This window comes from Rhineura floridana, chromosome 1, assembly GCF_030035675.1.
Source record: "Rhineura floridana isolate rRhiFlo1 chromosome 1, rRhiFlo1.hap2, whole genome shotgun sequence".
Lineage (NCBI taxonomy): Eukaryota > Metazoa > Chordata > Lepidosauria > Squamata > Rhineuridae > Rhineura > Rhineura floridana.
Window position 1 is genome coordinate 102,136,088 of NC_084480.1, and position 19,864 is coordinate 102,155,951.

A 19,864-nucleotide genomic window follows, 5' to 3' on the forward strand; every position below is an offset into this window, starting at 1 on the left:
TGTACTTTTGCCCTCTACTCCACTTAGGGTGGACATTTAAATATCAGCAAAAAAAAAGACAAACTGCATCACCATAAAAAGAGCAAAGACACAGATTTGAATACATTTTGCAACCTGATTTATATGTATAGATGCAAATTTAGAATTAATGACTAGAATTTAAATAGAAATACAATACATCTCATCATAGTGAGGAAGAGTGTGACCAGGTGACCTTTGTGCCTGCTCGGGCTGCTGTCCAGGTGCTCACTGTTGATGGGTAGCTTCAAGGCCCCTCCCCTCCCCGTTTATGGTTCTTTATCTTTGAAGTGGATGTGGACTGGGCAGACTTTCAAAAAGAGGACTTCTTCTGACAGCCTTTCAAAGAGAGGACTGCTCTCTGTAAAGTAGAAGACATGGACACCTAGGTTTGAGTCCTATCAGGAATGAAATTATGTGAGAGAACAGTAGGAAAAATCCAGTTAGGGTCCAGCTAGCCCAGTATTAAGGGATAGATAATGAGATAGCTAAATACCCTGTGGAAGAGCATATCTGAACAGAGCATGATGGAGAAGCCACCAGTGTGTAAACAGGGCATGATGGAGAAGACACTGGTAGTCACCAGTGTTGATTTCTAGATACCATTCTTTATACAGGATCTATTCTGGTGACAGTTAACAACTATGTTCTCAATCTATTGTGAGTTTTCTTACGTGACCCTGAATTCTATGGTTTAGGGAAAGAATTATCTGTTCACTTGCTGCATACCATTCATAATGTTTTAGATCTTTGTTAAGCACTTCCCTGAATGGTGAGAGGTTTAAGGGACAAAGCTATTTTCCTTCATTTTGTTTGGATAAAAGGACTAGTGTCATGGTGCAGACTCCATGGCGTGTTTCCTCCTTACCTCTCCCACTTTGTTTAATAGCCAGCCTTATGAAGAATTCTGGAGAACCTGAAAGCTTGCTCATTATTTTGTGACTTTTTGGTGGTCCAAGTAAAGGGATTGCCTCATGGTGGATTTTAGAGTTTCTCCCATGCACCAATATGGCTTCCTTTAATTTTGTAACGTCCACGTACAATATACAGTTGGAGAGCAAAGAACACAACTATAATGCTGCTTCATGTTAACAAAGAGAGCAACAGCATCTCAAAGCTTCCTTAATTTAGCAAATCCCTGCTAAGCATTCTCAGCTCTTTGGCTTTGTCAAAATCCAAACTGCAATTGCAGCTGCAACTAGCTGTTATAACATCTTGAAGGCTGCCCCCAATAAGCTTTTACCTATATGGAAATGTGTTCCATTTAGAAAATTCATAATCTTTAAAGCAACCCTAAGGGGAACATGACAAAGATGTAATAAGTTTGGTTCTCTTGATTATTGAGAATGGACCTATAGGTATCTATATCAACTAATGGTAATCAGGATCTTAACAAAAGGAACAACAAAGAGTCACATAACAGATATATGCAGTCTGTGGCAGACGTGGATGAAAAACACTGTCCTCATGTCTACTTTGGCAGCACTCTTGCAGGACCTAGTAATATTATTCACAACAGAGGTTCATTCAACTGCTTATCTTTCGATATGCCATTATCTGCCAAAAATACCCTTCTGCATTCTACATAGGACAAATGGACTAGCCTCTATGCAAAAGAATAAATGGGCACAAATCTGATATCAGAAAGGGGAGTATCATGGGTGTTGGAAGGTACTTTTCCAGGGAGTGGGGGCTCAAACAAAATAAACAAAATTAGCATCAGAGAACAGACCTAAGATCTGGTGGTGAGCCCTGGAATAGCTGGCCTCTGAGAAACTTGAGGTCTACCCCTCCATTATTTCTCAGTGGGCATATCTGCTGTCCCTCTATAGGTAGACCATCTACGGGTAGACTTAGTATTCAGACAATGTCTTTCCACTCACCATTGAAATTCTCATCCCCCCCATCCCTTCACCTTCTTCAACTCTTAATTAATTACTCTGCCGCTTCACAGCTGCCTTTCCCCCACTGTATTTCTAAAAAAAAAAAAAACACCAAACCCCAAAGTGCCAAATGCCTTCCCACAGCAAAACAGATATAACAGCACTGGATTGCTTTGCATGGCTGGCATAATGCATGTTCTCTGAGCCACAGCCCTGCCCCTGAGTTGATATTAACAGAGTAATTTTTAAAATGTTTACAAACTCAATGGAAAAAGGTCAGAAGAGCTGACCTTGCTTGTAAGATGTCATCCAATTTCACCCCAAAACAAATGTTATTGTTATTTCCTTTTTAAATAAATCAACCTTTAAAGGTGTCCATCACAAAAGTTCCTGAGCTATTTTCCTATAATTTGATAGGCTATATCCACTCTGGAGGGAGTAGTATTTTATCCACTTCTGCTGAATAGGCCTGAGCCAAATCCGGCAGCCTTTGAAATGCCTTGAACTGACTTGGAGTCTATCCTAAAATGCCAGATTGGGATCCAAACCAAACCTGTGATCAGTGCACACCTCTATTACATAAATAAAGAGGCCAGTTATTGCAGAGAGTCTCTGCTGAGTTAGGTGATATACACCCTGCTGCATTGGCAAGTGTATCCACCTTCATGTTGCACAAAGGTGCAGCACATACTCAACTTTGGGTAAATAATAACAAATTTTATGAGGAGTTGGAAGAAGTGAATCAATATGCTATGTTGTTACGACTGAAGGTCAGAACACATACTGGCAAGAATATTGTAAAACAGCATTAAAAACAAACATTCATTGTATAGATAAGACTAAATAAAAAGTGTAGCCTTTAAATCAGAAGTGCAAAAAGAGCAATTTTAAAAAAGCAAACAGATTGTGGATGAGCTCAAAGGGGTGGGTGTGATTTTTGTGAACATTTTTTATCAGCACTGAAAGGTGCCCCTCAAATAAGAAAATGTTCACCTAGACAGCAAGGATTGCTCCTCACTCCCAATAGGCTTTGTTTGCATTCAGTGATATTAGCATATAGCTAAATTTGATTAGCTATGTAGTGTCATGACATCATCACATTCAGTATATGGTCCCTGTTTGCCTGGATCACTTTAGGGAAGAGAAAAAAGAGAAATGGTACTAAAGCAACAGCAGACAAAGAAAACATTTGGCAGGAGACAGGTTTGAATAAAGGTGAACATATGAACATTTTTTTTGAGGGGGGAGAGGAAATATTTCTGCTGAACTCAAAGCAATACTTCTGATCCAGATATCAAAATGGGTGAATATTTGTTACAACCAATGTATGTCACCCATTAGGCTTCGTAAAGCTAAAAAAGAATATGCAAATCTACTATCAGCCAGAAAGAGATGAGGTTTATGGGGGAATGAACACCTGCAGTGCTGTGAAAAATAAAAATAAACATACCTATTCAAAAAATATAATTATTGTGTGAGGTAAATTTCATGTTTTAGATTGTTATAAAGCTCTGCTTTTCCCTGATATCCTTGTCACTACTTCATGTACACAATAAATTAATTTTTCCCAGTGGACTTTATCAAAACCTGCTTCAAGAATCAAAACACTCCAAGACAGGCTCTGCTGTGAGTCAAGGCCTGCTCCATTTTCTGGGTTTATGCCAGAAGCAAACAATTAGAAAACCTGCCAGAGACTTGAGCCTGTACCGTTTTATTTCCCAAGAGCTGTTTACTAGGGGACTGTTGCCAAACTCAGGATCCATTAGATTGCTGAATCATTACATTTTTGGTTGGAGCCAGCTGGCAAGGATGTAATTCAGTAAACTGTTTTTCAGGTACCTTGGGTCAGTGCACTCTTAAAAACACCTCCTTCTGTTTATTTGTATAAGGCCTTGAAGGATGCCACAAGGTGCACAGATTGTAACTTGTAAACACAGGCAAATTTAAGGAAGTAAAGCATAATTATAATTCATGGTGTACATTAGAAGCAGACTTCAAAATGCCATCCATTGCAGTGAATAGTCAAATGGGACTTTCAGTGATGGGGATTCAGTTGTTATTTTAGTTGCTCACATTGACTTTGTTATTATAAAATATTCCCTTTTAGAAGCTTGCAGGGACCTTGTTTTCAGAATGGATGATCCACCCTTTTCTTATATGGTTATAAAGGCTAAGTGGATTGCATAACTGACCTTTTGTAGTTTTCAGGGTAAGAAAAGCAAGGGAAGGATATTTCCAAAACCATTAAAAGAAATTTAAAATACTGACAGGCAGTGCTAAGATTCGGGGAGGGTGAGAGGAAAGGGTAGAAATACTTTTTCTCCAGCACTTTTAGTAGATAAAGAAGATCCAGTAAGAACTCATGCTAAAAAATATTCAGTCATCACTACCACCTTTTCTCCTTATCCTGTGTAGGAGAATCTCTTGCTTTTGGATATTTTCTATAAGCAGTCTATAACAGGAACTCTTGCTGAACAAATGGAGAGGACTATATTTTTATTTCCAATCCATGGTGACTCTTTGTAGCTGTTTATGGCCGACAGACACACTGACAAAAAGTTGGGCTTGTATGATAAGGCAGGATCTGAATTTTGTGCATCTAACAATGTTGATCAGCCAACATCGATGAGCAAGCTGTACACACTTCCATTTACTCTGCATCCAGAGCATTCCCACTCTGAGCAAAGCAAGTTCTGTTTATCAGTCACCAGACCATTAAAAAGGTAGAAAAAGAGCGTATTTAGGAGGGGCCCTTTTGTATGCTGTCACACATGGGTTAGCTCCTGTAAGTAAAAAATATATTGTGGGATAAACTTATACATACTGTGAAGCAGACATGAGCCTGCTGATTCACTGCAGTGCTGACCCTGATCCCAGGTTACCACCTTACTCATGGCTGTTTCAGGTATCTAGACACAGATGTAATTCTGCTGTGTATCTAAAGGATACATTTTGAAACTGCTCTTGAAATTAAGTATTGGTTGGTTCTGTTCGATGTGTTTTGTCCTTCATGAAAGGATATTGTTGTAGCATTCTCTATAAGACAGTTTTGCCTACCGCCATGATATAAGATGTGCTAGCTCTTGAGAGTTATTTAGCCAGTGATTCAATCTTGCCATGAGTTTCCCAAAGGCAATGGTTGCTCTCACAGTTGGGCTTCCTCCCATTTGCAGCCTCTGATTCCTGTAAATGTGCATGTTTATATGTTGTTTTAATGGTATAACTGGAGCCATCTGTGGGTATTTGAGGAGATAAAGCTGTAGCAAAACTGTGCCATTATCCATGCTGACTACCAGGATCTTGAAGAAAATTATTTTGTTTGCAGCTTTGATGTGATTTTCATAATCAACAGTCAAATCCAAAATTTTATTGAATAACTCAAAATATGGTGCATATAGCACAGTGGTAGAGAGATGAGGGAGAGGCAGCAGATTCTCCTGTTCTGGAATTCTCCTAGTATGTGTATCTTGAACCATAGCAGAACAGTGGAAGGGTGACAGGAAGCAAGAAAAGGCTACTGTTGAAATCATAAAGATGAGGGTGGGACTTCTATGTTAAGGAATTTTAAAATGTAAGTTGCTGTGGTGGGCCTTCCCTGGCTCTCCCTGTCAGGTTCCTACCTGCTCGTGGCTACTGCCTTTCACTAGGCACCACCAGGGACTCCACCAGTCCGGACTGTCCTTTTTTATGGTTTCTCTCTCCGCTCTAGCACAGATCTCAATAGATCCCCCTGCTAGGCAGCACCACCAGTCACGTTCTACAACCAATGTTCCCAGAGACCTTGCCTGAGTCTCTCTATCTGGTTACATTCGTGACTGCATGCCTATGCTGTTCCCAACCCCCTTGTATCAATGCAGATAACTCATAACTCGGGGTTGCTCTGGATACTTATAATGTTATCTTCTCTTCTTCACCGCTGCCACCATTTGTTACTGTTTCCCTTCAGCCTTGGTTATTACCTTACCCTCCCTTCTGGTTTGTGAAACCCCAGCCAAGGATCAGGCCTTCAGTAAACCAAAATAGTATTTATTAAATAACATTAATAACAAGATAACTTTGATAATGATCTACAAGCTTATGGTTTCATCTATTACTGTGATATTTGACTTGTTACTAATCCGAACTCCACCTCCCTCTTTCTCCACACTCTCCTGACATACACCAACTCACACCCACCTCCAAACTCCACCAAAACAACCCACTCACGTCCACCCAGATTCAACTGTCATCCTTCCATTTATACTCTCAGCCATCCAAACACTCAGCCAATCATCCAGCATTCTACTGCTCATTTACTCCCCCCTCCTCTTTCATTCCACTTACCATGTATCTTCTGTACAAACAGCACTTACCATATATACATTAATACAGGAACATCACAGGCTTGGGCAAGGAAGCTTGGGTTGGAAAGAACCCAGCCTTCTGAGGTGCAAGGAGAAGGAAAAACCTTGCACTGTCTGGTCCAAAGAGAAAATATCTTGTCTGGAAGTAACTGTTCAGTTCAGTAGGCAGAACCTCAGCAAGTGGAAACAAGTTTGTGTGTTGGCTGGATGACTTTGAGGTTTTTTAGCAAACTGGGACTGTGGTGCAAGGACAAGTTTTATTTCAGTTCTTCTCCCTTGTAAGGAATGGCAGTACATGTTAGAGCAGCGGTAGCCAAGGTGGTGCCCTTCACATGTTGTTGGACTCCAGTTCCTATCATCCCTGACCATCAGCCATCCTAGTTGGGGCTAATGGGGCTTATAGTCCAGCAACATCTAGAGGGGACCACATTGGCAACCCATGCGTTAGAGGTTAGGGCTGCTGCACAGCTACCAAGGAGCCACCTAGTGTGCTGAAGGTCCAGGTTTCAAGTGCCTGAAAGGTCTTTCCTGCCCATACAGAGCAGGGGGCTATACCTTTATTCCATGGAGGATATGTGTTCAAATTCCAGCAGCTGATAAACAATAACAGGAGAGGGCACTGTTTGTGGGCTTCCCAAAGCATCTAGTTGGTCACTGTGGGAAACAGGATGCTGAACTACATGGACTTTTGGTATGATCCAGCAGGGTGCTTAATATTCTTACTTGTTTCCTTGTTCTAAGACCTTATTTTGTAGTAACTAAAATATGTGACTCCGTGGCGCAGAGTGGTAAGCAGTGGTAATGCAGCCGAAGCTCTGCTCACGGCCGGAGTTTGATTCCAACGAAAGGAGGAAGTCGAATCTCCGGTAAAAGGGGTCAAGGTCCACTCAGCCTTCCATCCATCCGTGGTCGGTAAAATGAGTACCCGGCATATGCTGGGGGGTAAAGAAAGGCCGGGGACGGAACTGGCAATCCCACCCCATATATATGGTCTGCCTAGTAAATGTCACAAGACATCACCCTAAGAGTCGGAAACGACTCGCACTACAAGTGCGGGGACACCTTTACCTTTTTAAAATATGTGGTCTCTGCACACAGCCGGTGAATCCTTAATCATTTCCTCACACTCTTCTGGACAAAGGACTCACTGATGGCACGTTGGGCTGTTTGCCACCCCTGGTGGTTTGGTGTGCTGTTTTTCCATCTCCCTCACACTTCTGCCCACAACTTGAGACAGAGACATTTGGGGGGGTGGGGGTGGAATGGTAAGCATTTGCATTCTGAATGTTTTCATATGTGACTATGGTTAGGAAGTTGATTCTGTAAAAGAAAAACCCATTTCAATTTACCTTTGTATGTATTACTTTTGCTCTCCGCAACATGTACCCACTCCCAGTATTTATCTCCCATCTTAATTGAGATCCTGAATTGGTCTGGCAAAAGCTGTAGAGCAATTATTGCTTAATTTGTTATCAATTGTTTAATTACACTGTGTTGACAAGTGATAAATTAAAATAAAATTAATCAAATAATGTTACTGTAGTTGTATTGAAGCATAGCCTTCTTGATCTCTTTTTTTCTTTTCTGTACAATTAGGCTCACAAATCAGTGCTGATCTTCTAGCCAGCTTTTAATTCTAAGCTAATGAGCCTGTGTTGCTTTACACAACTTGGCTGCTGTTACCTATCACTTCATGGACTCTAAACCAAAATATTACTTAAAATATATAATGTGATTTTCTCTTTCTTATCATATTTTTAGAGATATCATATGAATACTTGTAAGTTTTCCTCTCTGGGATAAACAGCAGTTATTTTAATCAGGAATATAATGTGGTGGGGTGGGGAAAGGTCTAATACCCTCCTTTGCACAACATAGCCCCAAACGGATTCACACACAGTTGCTGTTTGTTTTTGTTTTTAAATGCAAGAGATCGTAGTTGTGAATTTCTCACACTTCATTTTTTAAGACAATTAAGAAACTCTGCTCATTTTCTAAACATTAGTAAAGATTTTGGCTAACTTAGCTTTTGAGCTATTTGGGGCAGGGCAATAGCCATAGCTCAGTAGTAGAGCACATGCCTGGTGAGCAAAGGATCTTAGGTTCAGTCTCTGCCATCTCTACAGAGGGATGGAAAAAATCTCTGCTGGGGAGTTGCTGGCAGTTAGAGAAGACCTTTCCAGGATAGGTGAGCAAGGAATCTGACATGGTATAAGACAGTATCCTATGTTCCCGTGTAACGGTACTATACTGGCATCAATGGCTACTAACCATGATGGCTATGTTCTACCTCCACTGTCAGAGACAATAAACTTTTGAATACAACTGCTGGAAACTGCAGGAGGGAAGAGTGTTTTTGGGCTCAGGTCCTGCTGTGGGCTTCCCCGAGTCATTTGGTTGGTCACTGTGAGAACAGGATGCTGGACTAGATGGGCCACTGGCCTGATCCAGCAGGCTCTCCTTTATTTATTTATTTATTTATTTATTTATTGCACTTGTATACCGCCCCATAGCTGAAGCTGTCTGGGCTGTTTACAGCAATCAAAAACATTAAAACAAATATACAATCTAAAACACATATTTTAAAAACAATTTAAAACACAATTTTAAAATTTAAAACAATATAAAGACCATTTAAAACACATGCTAAAATGGCTGGGAGAAGAGGAAAGTCTTGACCTGGCGCCAAAAAGATAGCAGTGTTGGCGCCAGATGCACCTTGTCACACAGATGATTCCATAATTTGGGGGCCACCACTGAGAAGGCCCTCTCCCTTGTTCCCAGACTCCCAGCTTCCCTTGGAGTAGGCACCCGGAGGAGGGCCTTTGATCTTGAACATAGTGTATGGGTGGGTTCGTATCAGGAGAGGCGTTCCATCTGGTATTGTGGTCCCAAGCCGTATAAGGCTTTATAGGTCAAAACCAGCACCTTGAATTGAGCTTGGAAACATACAGGCAGCCAATGCAAGCGGGCCAGAATCGGTTTTATATGTTCAGACCGTCTGGTCCCTGTTACCAATCTGGCTGCTGCATTTTGCACAACCTGCAGTTTCCAAACCGTCTTCAAAGGCAGCCCCATGTAGAGGGCATTGCAGTAATCTAATTTGGAGGTTACCAGAGCATGGACAACTGAAGCCAGGTTATCCCTGTCCAGATAGGGATGTAGTTGGGCCACCAACCGAAGTTGGTAGAAGGCACTCTGTGCCACCGAAGCTACCTGAGCCTCAAGTGACAGAGTTGTTTCTAGGAGAACCCCCAAGCTACGAACCTGCTCCTTCAGGGGGAGTGCAACCCCATCCAGAACAGGTTGGACATCCACCATCTGGTCAGAAGCACCACACACTAGCAGCATCTCAGTCTTGTCTGGATTGAGCCTCAGTTTATTAGCCCTCATCCAGTCCATTGTCGCAGCCAGGCACCAGTTCAGGAAATTGACAGCCTCACCTGAAGAAGATGAAAAGGAGAAATAGAGCTGCGTGTCATCAGCATACTGATGGCAACGCACTCCAAAGCTCCGGATGACCACACCCAACGGTTTCATGTAGATGTTGAACAGCATGGGAGACAGAACTGATCCCTGCGGAACCCCATACTGGAGAATCCAGGGTGCCAAGTAATGTTCCCCAAGCACCACCTTCTGGAGGCAACCCGCCAAGTAGGAGTGGAACCACTGCCATGCAGTCCCTCCCATTCCCAACTCAGCTAGTCTTCCCAGAAGAATGCCATGGTTGATGGTATCAAAAGCCGCTGAGAGATCAAGGAGAATCAACAGAGTCACACTCCCCTTGTCTCTCTCCCGACAAAGGTCATCATACAGGGCAACCAAGGCTGTTTCCGTGCCAAAAGCAGGCCTGAAACCCGACTGAAATGGATCCAGATAATCGGTCTCATCCAAGAGTGTCTGGAGCTGGCCTGCAACCACTCGTTCCAGGACCTTGCCCAGGAATGGAACATTTGCACCGGCCTATAGTTATTAAGATTTTCTGGGTCCAAGGAGAGCCTCTTCAGAAGTGGTCTCACTACTGCCTCTTTCAGGCAGCCAGGGACCACCCCCTCTCGCAGAGAGGCATTAATCACTTCCCTGGCCCAGTCAGCTGTTCCATCCCTGCTAGCTTTTATTAGCCAAGAAGGGCAAGGATCCAGCACAGAAGTGGTTGCACAAACCTGTCCAAGCCCCTTGTCAACGTCCTTATGTTTTTATGTTCTATTCAGAAATGTTATTGTGCACATGTCCTGATGCTTCACAGCTTCTCATAGGAATCTGGTTGACCACTGTGGGATAGAGGATGCTGGACTAGACATGTCTTTGGTCTCATCCAGCAGGGCTCTTATGCTCTTATGATATCACTGAAAACCAAAAATGTTAGCCCACTTTTTATCAGCTTTCTTCAATATATCTTAAATAAAAAGTTGACTTTAGAAATATGCCCTGATTGTGATTTGTTCATTTTTAAGCCACCAGTTGATTTAGAATGTTTAATATATTTTTGTTTGCACAGACTATTTTAATGAAATCATATTTTTGGTAAGGGAAATCACAATTTTAAATTAACTTTCAATTCACTCAGAAACAAAGATAAATTATTAGGCAGATTTCAAGGGAAACACTTTTTAAAATGTGGCTAGGCATTAGTGCTGCCATCCAATAAGCCCCTTTAGTTATGTGCAAAGGTTTGCATATTCCTAGCAGGGATGAGAACTTTTTTTCCTTTTTTTTGACCAACCACAGATTTCTGTACACATTGCAAACTGCTTTTGAAACAAGCATGCAGCACATAGGAGCTGCTATTTGGAGGGAAAGTATTTTGGAGCACACAAAGCTAATTTCACGATTCTCTAGATTGTGGCCTTGAAGATTTTGCTTTTATCGATTAGTAATGTCACACACTCTGTTATGTTTAATTTGTTAAATCTTAAAAACTTACCAAATAATAAATAGTAAGAAAAAGAAGATTTTGCTGTTTTCCAAGTTAAAAAGCAAAGAAATCCGTCTTTGTGGGGGTAAAAAAGTGCAAAGCTACATTACAGATAAACATATGCAGTCTGAGGAAATTCAAGTACTATGAATAAGAAAGAATGAAAATAAATAAAATGATAGCTGGCTATTTCTTTAAATAGTCATGAATGTTAGGGCTGATGAGACAAAAAATGGTAGTTTCTGTTTTTCCCTTTCTGAGCTAACTTTCCCCTTTAAATATTTCAGGGAGCATTCTCTCCTTAGCCATGAGCATGGATCCTGGAAGAATTACTGGGGAACAGGACGACGTGCTTTCAAGATTAGAGGAGAAATTTCCAGAGCTGCTGCCCCGAGAGGACATTATCACTGCTTTACAGGAGGCTCAGTTCCATTCAGATGGTACAGCATTTCTTTTCTTTTTTCTCTCGCTCTTCCTTTTGGTCCCCTCAGATTAATTTTTTCTCAAGTAACTACTTTTAGACTGAATAGAATATGGCATTATATAAAATTAGGAGACCTGTTAAATGTAAAAATACAAAATAAACACACCCCAAAAACCCGTCAGCCTTTCCCCATGACAGTGTGGCATGGTTACAGAACAGATGAGTAGCACACATAGGGTCTTTTCTGCAAGAGATTGTGATACTGCCTGGAAACAAAAAGAATGTGAAAACTTCTCCAGAGTATTTTATCATGCCATATCTAGCACTACAACTCCTCTTCTCCCTGACCATGGGCAATGTTGGCTAAGGCTGATGAGAGTAGGAGAGATTAAAACTGGTTTGCATGAAAAAGATGGAAGAAGTGCGACCTTGCAACAAAATGTTGGATCACATCCCATAGTGCGGTGTGTGGCTGAGGGGAGCTGAAAAAGCATGTTGGTATGAAAGAGGTGTCCCAGCAATAACTTTGGTCTTGCTTCATGTGCAAAATTTAGTTAGTTTTTGAAATTTTAAAAGTGAAACCAGGCTGGAAGTTAAAGGAGCATGACACTTCTGACAGTATCATACTTTCCTTTTGTATGTGGATGCTGCTGCTTTGGTTGCATAATTATGGCCACTAGAGATGGAGGATCTGTCAGTTTTAGTTATCTGAATTTCTAATTTTCCCAGTCTTAAATCCAGGTGTCCAGGTTTCTGTGGCCATTATTATTATTGTTGTTGTTGTTTTAAAAACACTCATGGAAATTCTTCGGCATTTAGTGTGAATTTCTCCTAATAAACACATTTTTGTATGCATTGCTGAGTAGCATACACATTTTTGCAAGCAATTTCTCCTAATATGGTTTTGTATGTTATTTTCACTAATGTATTCATTTTTATAAACATTTTCCCTTAATGTGTTTATTTTTGTAAACACTGTTCAGTTGGAAAACTGCATTACAAAATTCAGATTAGTGTGAATTTTGAAGGATGGCTGTGTTGATTCTCATATTCTTTCAGAGAGTGCAAATTTGATAAATTTAGCTTTCAATGCAAACTGAATTGAATTTCTCCCCCATCCCTGGTAGCCACTCCCCTTTAAGTTCAGAAATAGAATATATGATGATTGTAATTGTAAGTCAAGTGTTTAATATTTAGAATCCAGCAAGCACAGCTTCTTAGGGTGCAATCTGAACGATTCACCTGCTAGCCAGGCTTTACAGAGTGCCACGGCCATTGTCGCATCCATAGCCCTGCTGCTCACAGCAGCTGCACTGGGAGGTGAGGGGGGCAGGATGAATACCATAATGTGACAGCAGAGAGAGTATTTCAGAATACAATGGGTGCTGGCTCGGCTCAGCTCAGCTCTCCCCATTCCCCACCCTCATATTGGGGCTTTCCGCTTGCTCCCCAGGCAGTGGGCTTCCCATCTCCACATTTGGCAGCAGGCGGGAGGCCAGCTGACCTGGGAGAGTTGGGCAGAGGGACACTTCCATGGAATCCACCAGCACCAGCCTTGCTCTGGTTGTGTGTTTGTACTGACCAATAACAGATTAATCTCTTAGCTCTCAGAGAGCCTTTGAATTATCACAATTTTTCTTCAAGCAAAAAAATGAAAACAACCCAAACAAAATGACAAATACATTAACATTCAATGTTCTTCTCAAAGCCAGTGTTCTTTTTTATACTTTAGTTTGCTAATCCTAAACATGTATTCATAATTTCCCTGTCTGTCTCACAGGGCTGAGGATTGAAGAGGCTATACTCAGGGATCTCAAAGAGGTGTCAGATGGAGAAATAAAAGTAGCAATTAGCACTGTGTATATGAATCTGGAGGTAAGGAGAAAGCAAAATGGGATGGGATTGCTTAGTTTTGCCTACGTATTTAATTACTGTGATATTTGCTACATTGTTTTAATTATGTGTCGCATCCTGCAGTTGGCATATTTATTTCTGAGGCATTTTAAATTATTTGTTATTGGACATGATGCAAAGTTTTCTGGATGTGACTGCAGGTTATTATTATTTATTATTATTTATTCCATGTATATACCACTTATATTTAACTCTAAGCTGTGTACAGCATAAGTCAAACGTCTTAAAACAGCAGATATAAAAAACTGCAATTCATAAAATACAATTAACTGAACAAAACATCCTCTTTGGTATCAACATATAGTATAAACACTGCATATAAAATATAAGAACAAGAAATACAAGGAAAGAAATCATAACATAGTAGACTGAACAAAATATCACTGCCTTAAAAAAAAAGTTAAAGAGCAAGCATATTTTTAAACATAATAGATTAAACAAAATCAACTTTTTAAAAATCATAATGTAATAAAGCAAAACAATTAAAAGAGCTGGCCACTTTTATAACAGAATTTCATCTAAGGTTGTGTATCTGCCACTCTGGCTGGATCAGGCATCTTCTTTTTCACAAATATAAACTTGAGAAAATATAAATTTGTCAGATATGTCTGCGTAATGCCAGTATAACTGGCAGTGTTAATGCTTTAAGAGACATGACAGCTGAGGAATGACACTAGCTTTGCTGTGGTGTTTTCACTGCCTTTCCTGGGAGATTTATCCAAGTGATGTCAAAATATTACTCACTGGCACTGTCAAATTCTTCTCATGTATTTTAACTTTTATGCCCTGCATTATGCTATACCCTGGGAGTATATTTCTTCTTGTTCTCTACTGGGATTCCCTTATAAATGACAACTATTTTATCAAAGTGACTTTAGAGGAGAGTTGGCTTTCTCTTAAGGAGATGGATAATATTTACTCAGTGGATTTAACTTTCCATTTCCATGTCCTTTAAAAAAATAGTCTAGGCTTTAATTATATCTTATTTTCTGAGAGTCTGTGTGTGCATTTCTTGTTTGTATCTGTTCATGAACATAATGATAGCTTTATTTACTCATACCAATCATCAGTCCTTTCATTTATTGTTACATACATTCGGATGGCCTTGGTGTAAAGGCCACTAATGACTGCTTCACATACAATATTTTTCTGACATGGAGACAACCTCTGTGTATAAAGCACTGTGAACACTGGCTTTTGTGGTATGTCTGATTTATTTTGCAGGGAGTATGTGATGTGTGGTGTAGTGGTTAAAGTGTTGGACTATGACCTGGGAGATCAGGGTTCGAATCCCCACACAGCCATGAAGCTCACTGGGTGACCTTGGGCCAGTCACTGCCTCGCAGCCTCAGAGGAAGGCAATGGTAAACCACCTCTGAATTCCGCTTACCATGAAAACCTTATTCATAGTGTCGCCATAAGTCGGGATCGACTTGAAGGCAGTTCATTTCCATTTTTCATGTGATGTAAGCGGTAGCATTCTGTCCTGTATTCTTTACACACGTGACAATATATGATGTTTTCCCCCTACAAAGTGGCCCTACTAGACAAGGTCTCAATCCAGAGAGAGTTAATCATGCCTAATTCATATTGCATCCACTAGGTCTTGGTTTTAATGTAACATTTAATGTAACATTTTAACTATTGGCTTTCTCTATACTGAAGCACAGATTTGTGTGGCGCATTGAAGTCTCATTGATCTAAATGGATCTGGATTATATCCATAGAGAACAAAGCATGTTTTGTTCTCACACAACTTCCCCCAAACAATCCTAGGAATTGCAGTTTTATTCCTCACACAGCTACAATTCCCAGCACTTTTAACAAACTACAATTTCCAGGATTCTTTGGAGAAAGTCATGTGATTTAAGCATGCTTCAAATGTATGGTGTGCACGTAGCCCAACTCACAAGTGATCTTATATAAATTTCATCAATGCCAATTTATTTCCTATGTAAGCTCAACTGAAATGAACTGAGGCACTAACTTGTGGGTTATTGCCAAATATTATAGTTCCTGTTATTTACTACCAGCTTCCACCCATCTAATATTAAGAAACACTGATGATAAGAATACTGATGAAGGGTCATGGATATCCTTGTATTCTAAGTAAGGGTCTTACTCAAGATTTTTTGTTGTGTTTTTTAACCAGATTTCAACAGGTATAAGAGTGACTTCTTTTTCTGAATTGGGACCCCTGTTTTTGGTGGCCCCCCCATGTCCTGGTCTCTTTCCCACATCCCCATTGCCCACCTCTTATGTCCAGTTGCTGGAAGCACATTTTACTAATAGAAGTAGTGATTATACTTAAATATTGATTACATATGGGATAGTATGGGTTGAATCCAACATTAGTTCTACTCACAGTAGGCCTACTGAAATGAATGGTCATGCATAACTTTGGCTTATTAATTTCAGTGGGTTTACTCTGGGTAGAACTTAGTTGGATGTAACCAACTTGATATTATTTTTAATTAAAGGCGGTATATAAATGAGTTAAATTTATTTATTTATTTATTTATTTGATTTTTATCCTGCCCTTCCTCTCAGGAGAAGTCCAGGGTGGCAAATTCTTTAAATGCAGTTCTTTTTTAGGAAGAGTGATATAAAGGGTATGATCAGTCTCCCAGCTCCACATACACCACTCAGAAAGTAGCATGTTCAGGAGGGTATGTCCCTAGGGTTCTGTTGAGCTTTTCCTGTTCTGTATCCTGTCCTCAGCCAGACATATGCAGTACTGAGTTTACTGCACTGTGCTTAGTCTTTACCTCAATTTGGAGGCTCACATGCAAAAGAATCTTGCAGACCATGTTGTGTTGTCAGATACAGAAGAGGTGGATCATGTCCACAGCTATTTTTTGCCATTTACTGTTGTTTGTGATCAGAAATTACTTATATTAAGAGTATAGCCTATAATATGAATGAAATGTGCATTTTCTTGTCTGATTTTTTTGATATTTTCAATTAACTTATAACCTGCTTAGCTTAGTGAAGACTTGAATTGGCTTTGTGTAATTTTGGATTGCATGTACTGCTATTGTACAAACATTCGCATGGCATTTTAGAGACGGCGTTCAGGCTGATTATAGAAATTTATATTTGATGCTAGCAAACCAAGTAAATATGCTGCTGTTTAATCTTTTAGTAATGACACTTGAAACAAAATTCTGAGTAACTTGTGAGATCCCCCCCCCGATGCCTGTTATGAGTAGTTAGGGTATGTAAAATAAATGATGTATGGAGCTGTAGGAATGCGACTTTTGCATGCTACCTTATGTCTAAGGAACATTAAACATAGGGCTCTCGTTTAGCAAATAAATAACCATTCACTTCAATGGTTGCATAGTCTGGACTTTTGTGCATGTTTTTGCAAAGATAAGGAGAGGCCATTAGGGATTTAATATAAAATAAAGCGCCAAGGGGTCTTCTTGTAGTCCTAGTCTTTCTGCCACATGGTGTGTTACTAATGTGCATAAATGGGCTTAAATGAATTTGTTATCTGTACTGCATTTGCAGTGTGTATATATTTATATATTATTTTAATTGCATTCTTTATAAAAGAAGATATATCATTTTTTTGGATGTTCAAAACATCACACTCATAAACAAATCAAACATTTTTTTTAAGCATCAGATAATCTTTGCCTGTAGGTGACTTCATCATATAGCTATTGTACAGCAGGAAGTATACTTCGATTTCATTTTCTCCGATATATTCCTAGTTAAGTAATCACCTTCTCTGAATAAATGGGGCAGCCAAAGCTCCATTACTGAACACCCTCTGCTCATAAGTTTAAGTTATAAAGTGCACCGCTCAGGAGGATGGTTGTTGTGATACTGTTGATGCCCTAGGTCAAATTAAAGCTCGTATCTGTAATGATAAACATTAACATATCTGCACAGGCTCAACAAATTTTGTGATGCTTCTTTCTGAAGTGGTTTCTCAGACCTGAATATGAACATTTCTTATCTGCCTCCAGTTCAGGTAATTACTAAAAGATTGGCTTGGATTGAAGCAACTGTAACCATGTACATTTATGAATGTGGATAAGGGTTAGCTTCTGTTGTCTTTATTTGTTAAAAAAAATCAACTGAAATGAATGTGCTCCCCAGAATTCTTAAAGTTATATGTTGCAAATTTTCTGTGGATTTCCCCCCTTATATTTGAATGTCTGGCTTTGGCACTTGGTGATGGGTGGGGACCATGATCAAGGGGCAGGTAGAGTCTGATCCACACATGTTACCAGGGGAAATCCACTTAAGGGGATTTGAGGGGTCTGGGCTCTCAAGCCAATTAACTTCCAGGGACTGGCATGACATCTGCACCCACAAGGTGTTTGGTTGCAAGGGCCACAGGTAGCCTCTTTCATTTGTCACCCTAGCCACCTCAAACCCCCAGGTTCTTAGCAGACGGGCTAGGGCTCTTCTGTCAGCAAATGGGCTGTTAGATCCTCTGTGTGCTTCTGTATCCTTGTAGCCAAATTCATGGAAGACATAGGTAGTGAAGTTGTGGCCTGTTTTGAAACCCAGTTCTTTGTAGTCCTTGCCCTTCTTTGCTTCTGCCCCCACAAGCTTGCAGATGCAGGCAGAAACAGAAAGATGCCTCACTCATGCACCTTCTCTGTACAACACACTTTATTTGTGTATCTCTGTTAGAGCAGCTTTTATATACTGTCTATGCAAGAAGGACTTTGTGTTTCTGTTTGTGTTTCTATTGCTAGATGCAATAGAATAAAGGGCTCCTGACTGTTTAACAGTTGTGTAGAAGATAGTATTTGCATGACAAACTACACCTGCTGAAGTTCCTTCTTCTGCATAACCATTAAAGGTGCAGGAGTCTTTGACTGTTTGGCATCTGACCACCCTATCTTCATAGTGCCAGCCAGCCAACTGTGCCCTCTTCCAGGACACCCCATCCCACACTACTCTGCTCCTCCTCCTGATTTTCTCTCGCTCCCCCCCAACACTCCACTGAGTATGCTCCGTACTCATTGTGCTGTTTTAGGGTTTTATCCCCCATCTTGGTTTTTACTAAAGATACTTTTTCATTTCTTCAACCCTTGGTCATCTGATCCAAACTCTTGTGCATGGATGGTGCTGTTTTGGCTACAAAAGGATAGGTACATGTAGAATTCAGTTTATGGGTTGTATCTAACAAAGTTATCCTGTTCGCACAAGGGCTTCTGCCTGCACAATGGAACTTCCCCTTCTTCTTCCCCCCCTGTGCACCCCCCAATGTATTCTAGGTTTCCCCCTGTCTTTTTGAAGCAGAGATTTTTTTGGGGGGTGGGGCAGGAGAGGGAGTGGAGGTTTATGCTTTAAAAAAAATTGCTCCCACATCTTCTCTGGCCCACATAGCTATTTCAGCAAGCTGCGCGTAAAGTCAGTGATGTGAAATTAAAACTTGGTTTATTTTAGTCCATTGAAAGAGGGCTGCTTTCTTCAGAATTTTCAAGGTACAAGTCATTTTCTAGGGAACTTATGTTCATTTGTTGGGCTAAATCATTTTCTTATTAGCAAGCAAGGATTTAATGCTAAAACCCAAGTGTATCTCTGGCCCACTATTAGAAATGCAAAGAACAAGCATATTTTCAAATAGCACTCTGTGCTGCCAATGATGTATCAACACCCTGTGCCATTACTCTTCTCTAAATGTGATAATAATGTGATATGTTAACATAAAAAAAGTTTGATGCCACAAAAGCAGCTGGAAATGGACAACTGAAATATGCATATATCTAACTCCTATCATCAAATGCACAGTTTGATGTATGTTGTTAAAAGCTTTTCATATCTTTCTATTCCTCTCAAGCAAAAACAGCTGCTTTTGAATGTAAATCAAGAAGTTTCAGAGTGCTCATTCTTCTGTGATGGATTTTGGGGATATGTCTTACTAGTTTCAGATACCAGAAGAACACCATATTGGTTCACTTGAGGTGCCTTTGTGCTGGTAATTTCAGTGTCTTAGGGCCAATATGCACAAATGGATGCTGTGGGGAGATCACTTTAAATTGCTCCCTGTAGTGGCTAACTTCATGTTGCCTCTTGCTGCTGTGCATTGCTGATGGCCCTGACTGTATGGTTTGGGATAATATTTTTTTTGAGGGGGGAAAGTAGCTTAAAACGTTTATATCTCAATCCACTGAGACTCCTGTTTCCTTGGCACTGGTTCAGGGATCTAGCTCTGTGCCCAGCTCACATGTAATAGAACTAATTAGCATTCTTCAGAGTTCTGCTGCCGCTCAGATTAGCTTTATTTGGGTGAGGAACATAGGAGGCTGCCTTAAACAACATTATCAACAACAAAAATTGTCCATCTACCTCAGCATTGTCAACAGTGCTTGACTGCAGGTCTTCAGGGTTTCAG

At 40.4% G+C, this 19,864-nt stretch overlaps 1 protein-coding gene across 4 annotated transcripts in view; it reads left to right on the plus strand.

Annotated features, from left to right (window-relative positions):
* The window catches only part of PRUNE2 (prune homolog 2 with BCH domain), a 197,047-nt gene that overhangs the window by 54,581 nt on the left and 122,602 nt on the right, over positions 1-19,864 (plus strand). For all 4 annotated transcript variants that reach the window (XM_061627567.1, XM_061627595.1, XM_061627575.1 and 1 more), the window contains exons 5-6: positions 11,447-11,599; positions 13,364-13,458. In XM_061627567.1, coding sequence (XP_061483551.1) covers positions 11,447-11,599; positions 13,364-13,458 — 248 coding nt within the window. The remainder of the gene's footprint in view (positions 1-11,446; positions 11,600-13,363; positions 13,459-19,864) is intronic.